At 36.3% G+C, this 17,454-nt stretch overlaps 1 protein-coding gene across 4 annotated transcripts; it reads left to right on the top strand.

Annotated features, from left to right (window-relative positions):
- The first annotated feature begins 2,385 nt into the window (after positions 1 to 2,385).
- LOC121248684 (probable LRR receptor-like serine/threonine-protein kinase At5g10290) lies at positions 2,386 to 17,368 on the top strand. Of its 4 annotated transcripts, XM_041147223.1 has the most exons (13): positions 2,386 to 2,555; positions 3,213 to 3,270; positions 3,694 to 3,835; positions 5,368 to 5,500; positions 5,667 to 5,738; positions 6,736 to 6,879; positions 6,971 to 7,042; positions 7,174 to 7,239; positions 8,239 to 8,309; positions 8,414 to 8,557; positions 9,836 to 10,177; positions 15,168 to 15,562; positions 16,737 to 17,368. In XM_041147223.1, exons 3-13 carry the CDS (start codon positions 3,769 to 3,771, stop codon positions 17,049 to 17,051), a joined length of 1,821 nt encoding a protein of 606 aa, XP_041003157.1. In that variant the 5' UTR covers positions 2,386 to 2,555; positions 3,213 to 3,270; positions 3,694 to 3,768; the 3' UTR covers positions 17,052 to 17,368. The 4 variants fall into 4 exon arrangements, with proteins under 4 accessions (XP_041003157.1, XP_041003155.1, XP_041003159.1 ...); XM_041147221.1 differs by lacking the exon at positions 3,213 to 3,270 and having other exon boundaries at positions 3,695 to 3,835; XM_041147224.1 differs by lacking the exons at positions 2,386 to 2,555; positions 3,213 to 3,270 and adding an exon at positions 2,924 to 2,945 and having other exon boundaries at positions 3,695 to 3,835.
- The last annotated feature ends 86 nt before the right edge of the window (positions 17,369 to 17,454 follow it).

Genomic DNA, 17,454 nt, shown 5'->3' with positions numbered 1-17,454 from the left:
GTATGTGTTAATTATTATAAAATAAAATAATTATACTATAATATCAATAGACTAATATTTTAGTGTATGTAAACATTATATTATTACTAACATATAGGGCTGTAAATGAACCAGCCTGTTCGTTAGCCCGCTCGGTTAAACTCGAATCAAACTTAACTCGTAAAAAAAAAAAAAGCTCGTTCGTGAAAGCAGATATCTGCTCGAATTGTAAATAACATATATCTGACAAAACTCGGCTCGACTCGGCTAAGGCTCGTTTATGCTCGAGTCGACTCGATTAAAACTTATTCATATATTGATAAATATATATATACACCAATTTATATATACATATACATATATATATGTATTAACTAATAATAAAAGCATACAATTTTTATAATTAAATATATAATATGTAATCTAATTACTTATGTCTATATAGTGAATATACTTCATAAGTATATTTTATAATTTGTATAATAATCAGTCGATAAAATTTAATAATTTCATATACTAGTATGTGGGAACCATATATGAAATAGATATATGCTATCTTATTAAGTGTATGTATTAATAATATATGTAGGCATATAATATATTAATATTTTGGATAAATATCAACTAGTTAGATATTAATTGTTTATAGATTTTTTAAAATTTTATAATTCAATAGATGTTTTACTTGTTAGTTGTATAAATTCAATATTAGATTTTTTATTTTTTTAATTTATTAATTATTAAATCTTATTAAAAAAAATTAAAAACTAAACAATTCAAGCTCGAGCTTGAGCTCGGCTCGACTCGAACTCGTTTGTGGGACGAGCTCGAACTCGAACTTGAGTTGAAAGTTTAGCTTATCGAATCAAGCTCGAACAAAGAATAAAAAAAATCTCGAGCTCGAGCTCGAGTATTTTGAGTTGAGCCGAGCTCAGCAAGCCAAAGACCGGCTCGGCTCGGCTCGATTATAGCCCTACTAGCATAAATAATTAGTAAAACTAGACTGGACGAGACCAAAATTAAAAAAATCGAAAGTTCAGTTTCAATGATAAACCGATCCAATACCGATTTTTAAATTTTTGAAACAAATATATACCAATTTAATTATAAAAAAACGTCTAAACTCGGGCTGAATCACACCAATTACGTCCCTATACAGTAAATATTCTCACTACGGGAATAGTAACTGAATCTAGGAAAAACATAACAATTTTGCTACAGGTACCCGCCTTCGGTTACCCATTGCGAAATCGTCTGACGTGGCATTAGCCACGTCATCTTTATATTATTATTAAAAAAGAAGAAGAAAGAAGACCGATTACAGTTAAGTGAAATGTGCAGATATGTAAACTGTAGCTTTTCACGCCAAAGTGGCCTTCAAACAGACATGACGAATATGTTTCTGCTGCTTTTTAATTTTAATTTTTTGGGTTTCTTGAACAGTTTTTCCCCCAAAAAAATAAGAAAATAACCCACTTATGGTCTCGGAAGTTTTCTATTCTTCCTATGAAGACAGAGATTGCTAAAAAATTCAAAAAAAAAAAAAAAAAGTAGCTTTCTGAAAAGAAAAGGAGAGAAAAAGAGATATATATAGAAGTACCAGTCAGTCAGGCTTGGAGATAACAGAGAAAAGAGCGATATGTGGTGACAAAGAATATTTTTGGTTCTAAACTGCCGATGCTGATTCTAAACTGTCGATGCTACCCAATTGTTAGATTGATATAGACGAATATTTCGGTGGGTTCCCTCTGTTTTGCTAACATTGCCAAATTGGCTTCGAATGCACTTGACCCATGCTCCATTTGGAGTTAGACCTGAACACCAAGCCATGAAAGCCCATCATTTCGTGTTTCGGTGGGGGAATGGTCTTCGTAGCAAGTTTGGGAAGCTTGGATGTGTGAACGGTGCAAGGTGAAGATTGGGATTCTTCATCGTCTTCCATGGTTGTTTCAGTGCGAGTTCAATCCTAATCGTCGGAAGATATTGTATCGTCTTCGTTCTGGAGGTCAGTTTGATTTCACTAGTGTTGATTTTAGAAACAACACTAAGTAGAGCAACAGTGCATTTAACTTAGGATGCAAATGCACCGTTTAAATAACGCTGACTTGAAATCCAGGTACGCGGCATGTTCTTGTCCCGGATGTAAGTAGCTTTTTTTCAAAACCTAACATGCTTCTTTCATTCACTTTCTCACAAAACACGCGCGAGAAAATGAGGAAACACTAATCAATGAATGTCTATGGTGGACGAGAGCAGAGAGTGACAGAGTGGTCCCTCCAGTAAACCAGTGACTACTTTTATCTACGGACTCTCTCAGAGTCTTGGATACATTTACAGCGAGTCAAACTTCTTCCACAAATACATTTTTTTATTCATTATATATATTCTAAGGTCCTAAAAAATCAAAACCAAACAACCTTCCCTTCAGGATTCGCTGCAACTCCAAAACGCTTCTCTCTCGGAGCAGCGCATCTCATCCAGCTAAGCTTACTTCAAATAGTAATCCAAACCAAAGGAAAAAGATCAGAAAGTTTGATTCAGTTCTTTACGTTCACCTATTTGATTCCTCTCAACAGGTGTTTCTTCTTCTTCTTCTTCTTTGACGTTTTATTGTTAATTTCTCATATTCTTCTCTCCTCTCAACTCAAGTGATTTTGACTCTCCGTTATTCAATTTTCTTTTTCCTTTTTACTTTGACGTTTCTATACGCTTTAGTTGTGAAGAAACTGTAGGAAATAGAAATGAAGATCTCAGGAAAGACTAGTGGATAAACAAATAGTCGTTGTGAATGAGGCGATTAAGTACTCTACTTTGACGTAATTTCTTTCGTCTTCACTGATTTTTTTTAGGTTGTCGTTTATCGACATGATTTGAGCTAGGCGTTTCAGTTGGAATTCATTTTTTTTTTTTCCCTTTGCAGTCTTAATTAAATGGTATTGAAGATTTTGTGGGATTGAAAGATCATGGCCAGATTGATTTAAACATTGCTAATTGTTTCTTATCCTTCTCTGCTTTTGTATATTTTTCTTTGCGTAGACAGGAAGTACTAATAATTTGAGGGCCCGTTTTGAGTATTTTTGAGGATGGAGGGGTTAATCAAGTCAACGTCAAAAGCCTATTAACTATTTTAGTTGAAAGTGGAAACCATATATAAAGCGGAATATTCTGTTTAAAGTTCTTTCCATGTTAAATTTTGACGAAATAGCTTTCCCTTATGGTGACTTATGCTACAGAACTCTCGCTGATTGTAATTCAAAATGGAAGATTGGAGTTATGGTTGAGGTCACACTTAACATGATGTCTTAGCTCAAGAAGTTAGCTTTTATTGCTTTGTCGCATATGTATATCTAAAACCTTGACACTTTAAAATACTCACAAGGAGATTGGATGAATGACAAGAGGGTACCAGGATGGGATATATATCCCCCTTTAACTTTCAGTCTGTCAGTTTACTTCATCATCAATGCGTGTTCAGGATTGTGGTATAATTCTTCTGCTGTTACACACCAGCAGAAGACTACTCTCACACTGACACATAGAGTCGTAGAGAGACACATCCAATTGGCCCTGACAAGCATAAGCATACAAGTTTCTTTTGATTTTCTCCTTGCGAAAAATATCAATTGCTGTAGTCTGCCTTAACTTAGGATATATTACGCACGAGGTTTATCTTGAATCTAAAAGTTTACAATTCAATGATGGGATGTCTTTGCAGCGATGGCTCTTATTCACGTGTTCATTGATGATAGCATCTCACTGGGTGGGTAAAAGGAATTGCTGTCATTGAAAATGGAGTTTGTTTTCACTGTTTTGATATTGGCTTGCTTGCAGTCTTTTGCACTGCCTGATTCTCAAGGTATGGTAATGTGACCTGCCCGGCCGTATTAGTTTATTTATTTATCTATGCTGTACATGTGTGCCAAGTTTATCTACTGTTTTCAGTTTCAACCGTAGCTATGTAATGATGGAAAAGAGCTAAGTTAAACGGTCTAATGCTGTAGATGTCAACAAAGGTGTTGAATTGCAAGTCCAACACAATTAGAATCAGTGTTGTACACTTTTTGTACATGGCTAGCCATCCTTTCATCTATTTTAATGAACTTATTGAAATAGAAAACAAATGTAAACTGATGGTTTGTATCTCTTTCTGTCTCTCATACATTTGCCATTGAATTGCTTTCTAGTTCTGGGCTTGTTACAAATATAAAACAAATAACAAAATATTAGATCTTCTTAAGTTGAGAAGCTGAGTTATTCTTTTTCTTTAAGAAGTTAATGGAAAGGTTGACTCATATATGGATAATTATAGTATTCTTGCAGCAAGTACACTTTGATATTGGAAACAGTTATTGAACTAGAGTGACTGAGAGGTACTCAACATCAATCTTAGGTGAAAGTTCAGAGTCAATCAGATTACACGTGTTACTAGCCTGATATGCCAGGAAGTTTTTGTACAGTTAGAAACCTTTCAACTTTGTTTTGAATCCTATTATTGATGAGTAAGATCATGATTTATTCTATGGTGCAACCTAAAATCATTGGCAGTCAAAGCTGAAGATTAGTGAAGGCAGGATTTGTAGCATTTATGATTGTTTTTTGATTTGTTACGAACCTGATTGAGCATGTCTTTTTAGATCTGATGCAATTTTAACTACCCCCCCCCCCCCCCAAAAAAAAAAAAAAAAAAAAAAAAAACCTTTTTCTGTTCCTGTCCATCTGAAATTCGAGAAAGATGATTCTGAGGTTTTTTTTTTTTTGGGGGGGGGGGGGGGGGTTGTACTGAGAGTATCTGCTATCCTTTTGAAACCTCAACCGTTGGCTATTAAAGCTCAAGACTAGTGAAGGCAAGTTATGCATCATTCAATTTTTACTTATAAGAAAAGAAAAAATTGAATCATTCAATTTCCTATCCGTGTGCAATTCTTCAAATACGATTCTGAGGCTTAGTGGGGTGTAATGAGGGTACCTATTCTCTGTTCCAAACGTAAACCACTGGCAATTAAAGCTGAAGAATAGTGAAGATACGATATGCATTATTGATCCTTGGCATGCTACTAATCTTATTTGGAACCTGATCAAGTATGCCTTTTGAATGCTGATAAAATAATGACTATTTTCTTTATGTAAAACATAAACTAAAATGACTGATTATGACGCATACATGGCATGCTGTTTCCTCCCATCCCCCAACAAAAAAAAAAAAAAAAATCCTATTTCTCCTTTTCATGGCGAAGTTCATTTCTAGAAAAGAAGATTGCAAGGGTTAGTGGGACTTAATGAGGATATCCTTTTTTTTTCCTTCATTTGATATTTTATGTTTTTCTGAAAGTGTTGCATGTTAATGTATTAGCTTGATTAGGTGGTGAGTATTCCTGTGTTCTATTTCAGGTATTGCCCTGATTGCATTGAAGAATTCATTGAATGCTTCAAATGATCAGCTCGTTAATTGGAACCCCGATCAAGTTAACCCTTGCACTTGGGCCAATGTTCAGTGCGATGCCAATAATATTGTTCGGCACGTGTAAGATACAATTTAATGTAGCCCTCCTTTTATTAATCATATTACTCTTGGTGATATTGTTGCCAATAAATCATAACTTCCTTGATTCACAAATGGTTATATTCTCTACTTGCATATTTTTCCAACTTTTCTCTGGCCCATGCTTATATGTATTGTTTCTTTGCAGAACATTGTTAGCAATGGGATTTACTGGAACCTTGTCGCCAAAAGTAGGAACTTTAAAATCTCTCTTGTCTCTGTAAGTATGAAAAACATTAGTGCTGCCAGTGTTGATTCTATAAAACTGGGATTTGAGATAAAAAAAAAAAAAAAAAAGGCTATAAAGCAAAGAATTGAGAAAATAAGCAAAACATTCCGTGTAAAATTCTTTAACCACACTATTAATGGCTACCGTATGCCACTCAATCTTAATTTTTAAATAATATTTTTGATATATTCAACAAGAATAGCAAAAAAGGCAGCAATAATGTTGTTTTTTTCATTATCCTTGTAGGCTAAAACTTAGAATTCCAAAAAGGTAAAAAATAAGACATTAATATAAAAAATGAAAAAATAGGAACTTGGCATTGCACGATTGTACTGGATTGGAAAACCAAACCATTAATCTGATAAATTGAGATGATTTGGCTAAAGGCAAAATGATTCATAAATTCAGGTAATCTAGATATTAAATCAAAGCATTAGGGTGCCGTCTTTCTCTTTCTTGGAACTTTAAATGAAAATTGATGGAGTTGAAGTTTTTTTTTTTTTTTTTTTTTTCTTTTTTTTGCAAGTTACAAATATGTTTTGGCCAATCATTCCCTAGTTTGTGTCAAAAGTAGGTGCTTTATATATGCCATCCCGCAACTTGCTTGGTAGATGTTTTAGATATTCTCTAATACATTACTTATATATGTAAAAAATATATGCACTAATACCTTAAAAGAGGTTTTAAGAGAGAAAATAACCATTACACTTGGCATGAAATTTTTGTCATGCCAGCAGCTATAGAGTTTCAATTCTATAGAATTGCGCATAAAAGTGGTAGAAGTTGTTGCCATAATGACATCATCTTTGTTGACAACATTTTTCAATGGTCATGGCCTTGAATTGGAAACATGGATGTTCGAATTCTTGCATGCTGGAGATCTCATTTAGAGCTTTATGGTAATAATATTCTCCATCCATTGACACATATGTAAGCAATATGTTTCTAAGTGCGACCATAATGTGTCTCTGTTTTATTCATCATGCAGTCAGTTGCCAGGAAATCACATAACTGGTGAGATACCCAAAGAGTTCGGAAATCTTACCAGTTTGGAAAGATTGGATTTGACAAATAATAATTTAATTGGTGAAATACCATCTTCTCTTGGAAATCTTAAAGCGCTTCAGTTCTTGTAAGTGATTCCTGCACTGTCAGTTAAAGATGAGTGTATGCATCTTTGATAATATTTACCTAACATTATGGTGTTTTGATTGTGAATGCAGGACTTTGAGTCAAAACAAGCTCAATGGGACTATTCCTGAGTCACTTTCAAGTATTCCAAAATTAATCACTCTGTATGTGATATCTTGCACAATGTGGAAATGATGAAAAATTCAAATTGTTACCTGTTTAGTTTATACTCTAAAGTTTAATTTGTCTCTGAGGTTTTCATCACTTGATGACACGGTTGAAACTCTTTTTGCAGTCAGCTTGATTCAAATTATCTCAGTGGTCAGATTCCTGAGCATTTATTCCAACTTCCAAAGTACAAGTATGAACAACATTAATTGTTTTGCGCATGTATATCTAAAGTATTGTCGAAGAAGATTTCTAGGATTTGGATCCTCTCAGGTTCATCTGTGGAAAATTTCATCTGACTTGATTTACTATTATTTATATTAGAGAAATGATATTTACAGTCGTGGAGTACACAAGCGTCACGCAATCCTTTTGAAAAAAGTGAGTAAATACGGGACCCACATGAAAAATTAATTTTTTAATAGTGGACCCTACTTATTTTCAAAATAATTGCGTTGCTTGTACATTCCACGATTGTAGCATTACTCTTTATATTATCAATCCCAAATGGGGATGACATGCATCAATGAATCCAAGTGAAGAATTCTTTCTATATCCATTACATGGCACCAATGAAGTTAGACTGTGCTCTTTCACAATCTTCTTAGTTCTCAGGCTCCACCCTTCACAATCTTCGTTCCATAATTTAATGCTCTTAATGAAATTAATCGCTCCATAGTCAATAGTAAGAAATTTTGTTAATTAAGAAAGGAACCCAAGAAAGAACAGAAATTATCCAAGGCCCTCAAAGGCATCAGTGTCAAGTATGCATAAATTTTCGTTGTGCTATTTGAGAAGCTGCAATTTCCATGGGAGAGAGAGAGAGATGAGCCACCACGATCTCAAATCTGTTCACCTTGCTGTCCATTGTGAAGTTCACAGAATAGGAATGAGTTTGGGTCATTGAATGTTTGGGTTAGAATTGGAATTGCACAATAAAGGGCAGTTTGATCTAGTGTTTCCATGGCTGCAGAAGCTGAAGGTATTTTGTACTTGGATCCGAATATTTTTCCTCTTCCTGGGTCTGATTGATATGCAGAGTATATGTGGAATCAGATAATACATTTGTTTTTAAATTATGGTATATATATCATCATTGTTATTATTATCATTATCATTACCATTATTATCATTATTATTGTTATGATTCATATTTACTTTTAACGACACACCTGGTTCTTGCTTGTTTCAGCTTTACAGGAAACAATTTGAATTGTGGTATAAACGCCTCTCTTTCATGTGCATCTGAAAATGGAGATTCAGGTTGTTGGATCTGATTCATAATGTTGAGAAAGTTTTCTGAAGTACAATGGTGCAGATAATCTTTTGTTTTACTAGCTTAGTGCCAAGATTTTCCCTATTGACAGGTGGTTCAAATAAGCCAAATATTGGAGTCATACTTGGAATTGTTGGAGGATTTGCTGTTATTCTTCTTCTTGGTGTTGTTCTGTTTATTTTGTGTAAGGGTAGACACAAAGACTACAAGCGCGAAGTTTTTGTGGATGTTGCAGGTTTGTTGTCCCCTTTATCTATTGAACTGATTAAGTGGCCTGCGATGATTTTTTTAAATTAAATTGTTGATGGTGATTGTTTTTGTCCCGTTTTACCCAGGATTAATATAAATAATAGACGATATTATGGTCCTCACCTTACAATAATGTCATCTTCAATGTGAAGCCATTAGGTCAAGCCTTCTATTAAATTTAAAATATCAGTGCAGAATTCTAAAGAACTCACTTGAAATTAGCCAAGTTTTTAAATTGGTTTAATGATATTTCATTTTTTTCTAATAGAAAGTATCTTTCAACTAGGATGATCATTTTTTTAATGATATTTCAAATTCTCTTGGGTGCAAACAATTTTTATGGGCCATTGGACAGGGAATTTGCCCTTGAATTCCCGAGATGCACTTGCGGGAAATTCATTGCCAAGGGCCTGTGCACCCTTGAGATTAGTCAAGACTTTGTCTTTGGATACCTAGTGCCAATAAAAAAATGATTTTTTTTTAACTTTATTTTACCTTTAGAAAAACAAATTTTTTACTGTACTAAAAACTAGATCAACATTGATTAAGTTGAATGAAAAAAGATTGCGTGAAACAGAATTATTTGTACAACCTAATTTACTGATTTCTCTTTTACAATATTGTTTTTATGGATATTGAAATTACATGCTGTGGCGAAGCACATTGTGTTTATTGTTGCTTATGTTTGTGAAAAGCATGGGTATGGAGGCAGACATCACATAATTTATCTTTGGGATAACCTTTTGGAAATCCAGTTCGAAGAAGTCTACAATCCTTTTTGAATGTTGTAGGCTGGATTAGATTGGTATAGAATATTGAACAACGGTATTCTATACCAATGTCGTGTAACATCTATGATATATGTATATAATTTTTTTTAAGTAATGATATATGTATATAATTAACCTATTCTATGGTTAAATTAATTTTTTTAACATTTTTGTTTTCGTCCTTTTTTGTGATAAACTACTGAAACTAATGAAAAGCTTCTTTTACATCAACACGCACACAAAATTGATCAGCTATGAAACTTGGATTTGGAAAACTAAATTATAGAGATACTTGTTTTCGCCTTTTTTTCCATTGAGTTCCTCTGTTTATTTTTTCATCAACGTGTTTTGTTCTGCGGCATGCTTTTGTTTTTCATAGTCCTTGGGTACTTATTCTCAAATTGATAGAATTGGTATTTGTTGTAAAACTTGACATAGGAATCTGCCTATGAAAGTTTTGATCTAATATTTTGACTTGTGCACTCACTGCCCAGGTGAAGTTGATCGAAGAATTGCATTTGGTCAATTAAAAAGATTTTCATGGAGGGAATTACAGCTCGCTACAGACAACTTCAGTGATAAAAATGTTTTAGGACAGGGAGGTTTTGGAAAAGTTTATAAAGGGGTGCTTGCTGATAACACAAAAGTGGCGGTGAAACGGTTAACTGACTATGAGAGTCCTGGGGGAGATCAAGCTTTCCAACGGGAAGTTGAGATGATAAGTGTTGCTGTTCATAGGAATCTTTTACGGCTGATTGGATTTTGCACAACTAATAGAGAACGCCTTTTAGTCTATCCCTTTATGCAGAATTTGAGTGTTGCCTCTTGTCTTCGAGGTATCAGTTCTTTAAGCCATGTATGTAAATAGGACCTGTTGATTATTTAATGCACAAGCATCAATGCATGTACACACCCACATAGGACCTGTTGGATACTACATTTGCAGTTGTATACACAATCACCACACAGAATATCTAAAACTATGTTCTGGCTTGTTTTTGTTGGTGGACTTAGCACAGGAAAATATCACTGTGGCTGTTAAAATGCCTGAAGTTGAAGTACATGCTTCTACATGAGTGACTTAAAAGAGAGAATCCTTAGTTTAAGTTGATCTATAGGTTATGAGAAATAAAGAATTAAAAAACGGAAGAAAGGAATTTGGGACATGGAGAATTAGAGAAGGAGGTGATCCATGGCCTTCCACCGGCGGGAGTCTGGAATCCTCGCTGGAAAAGGCTCCGACCTTGTTGCGAAAGGCCGAGGAACACTCAATGGTGGCCCAGAGGGTGACAACGACGGTGGAGGAGTTGTCGACAGCAAGCTCCGAAAGAGATCTGGAAGTCTCCTTACCACCGAGCGCTGGATCTCCGGTGTATCTTAGCTAGAAAACACCGATAAGTAGCAGGGATGAAGTAACTCTTCTGGCGGAGGCTCTACAACAGACAGTGGAGGGGTGAGATGCTTCTTCCGATGAGTTTTCCCTCCCTGGAAGCGATGAGGGAGTTGTTGAACCTTCTCATACGCTTGTCTCGAGCCTCTCTGAATGGGAATGTGGGAATATCTTCGCGGAGGAGGAAATGGGGATGCTGATGGGCTTGCAGTGGGCTACTAGAGATGGGGAGCCCATACCACTTAACTGTTTGTTACCAACCCAGTCTAGTTTTTCTGATTGGGTTCTACACCAGGTGAAGGAAATTCAATATTGTGTGGGGATGGAGTGTAGTGTGGGGGATTTTAGGAACAATTGATGGCTTTGCTCACTGCCATTGAAGTGGGTCATAATTAGCTCAAAAAATCTAGGTCCAAAAAATAGAGGGAGCTAAAGAGACTAACGTGGTTTCTTAATTGTGAAGGGAGTTCTAGTCGAGAAAGATCCAAAGAGAAGGGGCTAGCTTCTTCTTTATGAAGTCCAAAATTGTTTCTTGGAATGTCTGATGGCTCAACGAGGCCAATAAGCGTCTTAGTATAAAAAATTTGCTTCGTGAGTGGAAGGTGGACATAGTATGTTTACAGGAAGTTAAGTTGAAATCTATTACAAGAAGACTTGTTCAAAGTATCTGGAGCTGTTCGTATGTGGCTTTAGGAGGTGTTCTAGTGATGTCGGATAGAAGGGTGGTGGAGAAAATAGAGGAATTCATAGGGGAGTTCACAATGGCATGTTGCTTTAGGAGTGTGGAAGATAACTTCTTGTGGGCTTTTGCTGGTATCTACGGGCCGAATTTGGGCAGCACTAGAAAGTTTTTATGGGAAGAATTAGCTGAAGTTCATTGCTGGTGGGACCTTCCATGGTGCATAGGTGGGGATTTTAATGTTACAAGATTTCCAAGTGAACGTTCAGGAGAAAACAGATTGCAACCAGCAATGTTAGAATTCTCGGAGTGTATTTTCGACTTGAGTTTGGTGGACATTCCTCTCATGGGGGGAACATTCACGTGGTCCAATAATCAGACATGATCTAGATTGGATAGATTTTTAGGCCTCGTTTGTTTTCAGAAAACATCTCATCTCACTTCATCATTACAACTTTCCCAAATCCCCACACAAAATAAAATAAACAATTTAACTTTTTCAAATCCCAAAACAAAAATAATATTAAAAAATATATTCTAACAATATTTTATTTAACTTTTTAACTTTAATCTCATATCATCTCATCTCATCTCATCTCTGAAAACAAACGAGCCCTTAGTCTCATCAGAATGAGAAACTCATTATCTAGATGTATGTTAAAAGAGGCTGCCTTGTCCTTGTTCGGATCATTTTTCTATATTGTCGGATTGTGGTGGTATCCAAGAAGGGCGTCGTTACTTTAAGTTCAAAAATATGTGGCCGAAAACTGAAGGTTTTGTGGATAGGGTTAGGCAATGGTGATCCTCATACTAGATTCATAGCACCCCTAGCTTTGTATTTGTAGGTAAACTAAAAGTTTTAAAAAATGATTTAAAGCTTTGGAACTTTCTCTATTTTGGTGACATAGGTGAAAGGAAGAAATCCACGTTGGTGGAGCTACAGGAGTTAGAGAGGATACAGGAGGGCTGGGTTCTCCTCTCAAAAGAGTTATCTTGGAAGGCAGAGTTGGTATCAGAATTAGAGAGGGTCAAGTTATTAGAGAAAATTTCTTGGTGCCAAAAATCAAGAACTTTAAGTCAGTTTTTTGAACATTTGCTTACCGAACAAGAGGGGTGGCGGCCAAAGCTAGATGGACTAGGTTTTGAGTCAATTGAGCCACATAATGTCTCTTGGATGGAGAGGCCTTTCGAGGAGTCAGAGGTTCATGGAGTGGTGAGGAAAATGGTAAAAGACAAAGCACTAGGTCCAAACTGTTTTTCTATGAGATTCTTCCAATCATGTTGGGATTTGGTGAAGGAGGATCTAATGAAGGTGTTCCAAGAACTGTTCTCGGTTGGAAAATTTGAGAAAAGCCTTAATGCCACTTTTATTGCACTGATTCCTAAGAAGATCGGGGCATCAGAGGTTAAGGATTTTTGGCCCATTACTCTTGTGAATGGGGTATTTAAGATCATTTCTAAGGTGCTTTCAAATCGCCTATGGGAGGACACCATAATGCATTTGTAAGGGGTAGGCAAATTCTGGACTTGGTTCTCATCACCAATGAATGCATAGATAGTAGACTAAAATCTGTCAATACAGGTATCCTATGCAAGTTGGATATGGAGAAGGCATATGATCATGCTAATTGGGACTTTCGGCTTTATCTACTTGGGAGGTGTGGTTTTGGGGAGAGATGGTGTTCGTGAATCAAATGGTGTATATCAATGGCGAAATTTTCAGTTTTGGTGAATGGTAGCCCAGTTGGTTTCTTTAACAGCTTCTAAGACCTAAGACAAGGAGATCCATTGTCCCCACTCCTCTTCGTTATTACTATGGAGGCGCTTAAGCATAATGATCTTGGCTTTGGTTATTAATGGTTTCGTGACTGAATTCTCGGTTGGTGACCCCAATATGGGTATTCTTAACATTTCTCATTTGTTGTTTGTATATGATATACTAATAATTTGTGAGGCAGACCAAAACCAAATTCGGGTACTGAGGGCATTGCTACTCTGTTTTGAAGTGGCAGGTTGGAAAGTGAACTTTGACAAATCAGAGTTGGTGCTAGTTGGCAATGTTCATAACATCCAGTACTTGGCTAACACTCTTGGATGTAAGGTCTCCTCTCTTCCTATGAATTACCTTGGTCTTCTGTTGGGGGCTGCATCAAGGGTTAAATCAATCTGGGATACAACGATCAGAAGATAGAATGTAGATTGGTAGGTTGGAAGAGACTGTACTTATCGAAAGGTGGTAGGATCACTTTAATCAAGAGTACCTTGTCTAATTTACCAATGTAATTCCTACCTCTATTCCCAATTCTAGCAAGTGTGGCAACCCGAATTGAGAAATTTCATCGTGATTTCCTATGGAATAGCATGGGGGATGAATTCAAATTCCATCTAGTCAGTTGGGATAAGGTATGCTCCCCAATTTCATTTGGTAGTTTGGGAATCAGAAATCTAAGGATTTTCAATCGGACCTTACTTGGAAAATGGTTATGGCAATATAATATGAAACCGGAAGTCCTATGGAAGTCTATGATTGACTGCAAATATGGATGTGTGTTGCGGCGGCTGGGGGGGCAGGGGGGTTGGTGCACTAGAGAGGTAAGTGGAGCTTATGGGGTAGGAGTCTGGAAGCACATTAGACGAGGGTGGGGGGGTTGTACTCATCACACTAGACTCGTGCTGGAAGATAGCTCTAGAATAAAATTATTGAGTGACCTTTGGTGTGGGAATAATGCCCTAAAGGAATCATTCCCTTCAGTTTGCTGTGTTGCAAGTGAGAAAGAAGCTTCAGTGGCTTATCTTATGGTGATATATGGGGATCAAGTCCAACGGAACATCAACTTCAACAGAACGGCCCAAGATTGAAAAGTTGGCAGCTTTGAGGAATTTTTTAGTCTCTTGTATCCCATGACTTCGAGTTCTCAAGGTGTTGACTTGATGTGGTGGGTACCCGCACGTAAAGGCACATTCCCAGTTCGCTCTTTCTATAATTGTCTCACACAGTCGTAGAACATTCAGTTTCCATAGAGTAGAATTTGGCACCTCTTAAAGCGGCATTTTTTGCTTGAACAACTTCTTTGGATAAGGTTTTGATGATGGATAACTTACGGAAACGCAGGGTGATCGTAGTAGATTGGTGCTGCATGTGTAAGAAAATTGGTGAGACTATGGATCATCTCTTACTGCATTGTGAGCTTGCTAGAGCATTATGGGATGAAGTTTTTTGCAGATTAGACTTAGCTTGGGTTATGCCTGCCTCAGTGGCAAAATTGTTGGCCAGCTGGACAAATCTAGGAGATATCCCACAAATCAAAGCCGTGTGAGGATGGTTCCTATGTGTATTCTGTGGTGCTTGTGGCAGGAGCGAAATGATTGAACTTAGATCTCTTTTTATTAGAACTCTATTATTTCTATGGGCCATAGCTGTAGATTTTAATGGCCTCGATGTTCATGACTTTCTTGTATCCTTTGTTTCTTCCTAGATAGGTGTTACCTCTTGTATACCATCTTGTGTACTTGTATACCATCTTTTATACCTCTTGTATACCTCACTGGGCTCTTGTATTGAAGGGTTGACTTGTTAGGTGGTGCTGCAATGGAAATTACTGTTCTTTTCATATACACATAGTGGAATGAAAATGGAAAGATATTTATGTTGGGAAAGAGGAGATAGGGTTCTCTATACTTGCATTGTCCATAGTATGATTACCAACCAAGCTGTGCCTTTCTGATGATATCATACTGACTTTTAGCATTGATGCAGAAGTTAAACCTGGGGGGCCCGTTTTGGATTGGCCTACAAGAAAACGAGTTGCTTTAGGGACAGCTCGTGGTCTAGAGTACCTTCATGAACATTGCAATCCTAAAATTATTCACCGGGATGTTAAGGCTGCAAATGTGTTACTTGATGAAGGTTTTGAAGCAGTTGTTGGTGATTTTGGCCTTGCAAAATTGGTTGATGTTAGAAAAACTAATGTGACTACTCAAGTTCGTGGGACAATGGGCCACATAGCACCTGAATACTTGTCCACTGGGAAGTCTTCAGAAAGAACTGATGTTTTTGGTTACGGAATCATGCTTTTAGAGCTTGTGACAGGTCAAAGGGCAATTGACTTTTCGCGCTTGGAGGAAGAAGATGATGTTTTATTGCTTGACCATGTAAGATAACCTCGTTATGATAATTTCTTGGTATTGTGTGCATATCTCTTACACTCGTATCATATTATTGCACACATGGCTGATTTTAATTATGTTATAAGTACTACGTGCTGCATAATCTTTATACAGCTGGAGCAAACACATCAATGTTATTTTTCTTGACTGATTTATGCATTATAACCTGCTTTCTGAAAGAGACCTGCAAAAATCATTTGTGCCCTCACTTGCCATTAAGGATTCTCGATCTTCTATATCTCTCTGCTCAAACTTCTATGCATCAACATTTAATTTGTGGTTAGAAACATCCCATCCAATGTAATATTTAATTTTGAAAGCTTGAAACTTTGCTCTTATGAGGTGCGCCATCATCTCTCATCTCACAAGTTTTGGAAGCTTAAAGGTCTACATCCTTATTTGTCTAAGAAGTCTAAAATGCATGAAAGGATTGTGAGGACCATTAGCTGGACGATTATTTTTTTCGTTCAAGCATGAACTGTTTTTATATCTACTTAGAGATTGCTTTGCACAACTTTCTTTATATTTAATTACCGAACATGTAGAAAATTTTATGTACATTAGTTTATATTTGATATTTTGACCAAGTTCAATCTTGAACTCAACTAATAACTTTTGGAAGTTTAAAGTTCTGGACTCAATTTCTCTGTACCAGCTACTTCCTTTTTTCCTTACTTTCTCCATTTTGATAATTGGAAGATGAAGCTATCTATTTGTGAAATCTGAGGAACATCTAAAGGGTTGCATCTACACCTCTCTCTCTTTTCATATATTATAAGTAAATATATGTTACCTTTCATTAAATACTTTTATTTGTGTGCGGGTTTGCAGCTAGTTTACTTAATTGTGAATGTACTTTACAATTACGTTGGTGTTCTCCTTAAAATAATATACATAACGAAGATTATAAAGATGAAATGCTTCCTTTTTATTTGAAACATTTAATATTTCCACAATTCCTTAGTTGTATTGGGAGAATTGCAGCTTACACAAGCTGGGAGTTCACTTGCTTACCGTCAATTTGTGATTTCTACGTTGGAGTATTACCCACTTTTGATAAGGCTCCAGATGAGCATACATATTTAGTTGTGGCTCGTCCCTTTTACTTTGGATGAATTACTTCCGCTAATTAATGAAATTTGTATCTCTCCTTGTGAAGGTCAAGAAGCTGGAAAGGGAGAAGAAACTTGATGCTATTGTAGATCCCAACCTAAGTAAAAATTACGACATTCAAGAGGTGGAAATGATTATTAAAGTTGCATTGCTTTGTACCCAGTCATCACCAGAGGACCGCCCTGCAATGTCAGAGGTGGTACGGATGCTGGAAGGTGAGGGGCTAGCTGAGAGGTGGGAAGAATGGCAGCATATTGAGGTTACTCGTAGGCAAGAGTATGAGAGACTACAAAGAAGATTTGACTGGGGAGAAGATTCTGTTTATAACCAAGATGCTATTGAATTGTCTGGTGGAAGATGAGGTATCGAATAAGCCTGCACCCATTAATCCTTGTTTAGATTATAGGCATGTACGATCCTTTTTGGTTGGTTAGCTCAGTGATTTATTTGATATGCCTAATTTTTATACCCAATTGAAAAAATTCATGGCCTTGAAATTTGAACTCGATATGTTGCTGGGCCTGGTTTAAGCTCCCTCTTTCTTCTTCTTCTTCTTCTTCTTCTTGTTTTTATATGTATTTTGTAATTTTCTTGTGTGTTAATTTGATCTGATGAAGTATTATATACACTACTTTGCCTTTCATAATATGAAAACTCTCTCCATGTTGGGTATCTGAATGCGTTGCTACAATTCTGATTTAAGTTGTGTCCACTAGAAATATGACGGTGCATTGAATGAAATAGTTATATTTCCCTTCACCTGC

Source organism: Juglans microcarpa x Juglans regia, chromosome 2D (assembly GCF_004785595.1).
Source record: "Juglans microcarpa x Juglans regia isolate MS1-56 chromosome 2D, Jm3101_v1.0, whole genome shotgun sequence".
NCBI classification, from domain to species: domain Eukaryota; kingdom Viridiplantae; phylum Streptophyta; class Magnoliopsida; order Fagales; family Juglandaceae; genus Juglans; species Juglans microcarpa x Juglans regia.
Note: the sequence above shows the minus strand (reverse complement) of the source record. Positions and strands in the feature narration are given on the sequence as shown.

Bases quoted from the DNA above. Each gene is read 5' to 3' on its own strand.
- LOC121248684 (XM_041147221.1), top strand. From the start codon at position 3,769: ATGGAGTTTGTTTTCACTGTTTTGATATTGGCTTGCTTGCAGTCTTTT. The intron at 5,501-5,666 runs GTAAGATACAAT...GTTTCTTTGCAG, and splicing joins AATAATATTGTTCGGCACGT to AACATTGTTAGCAATGGGAT. The intron at 10,178-15,167 runs GTATCAGTTCTT...GCATTGATGCAG, and splicing joins TGTTGCCTCTTGTCTTCGAG to AAGTTAAACCTGGGGGGCCC.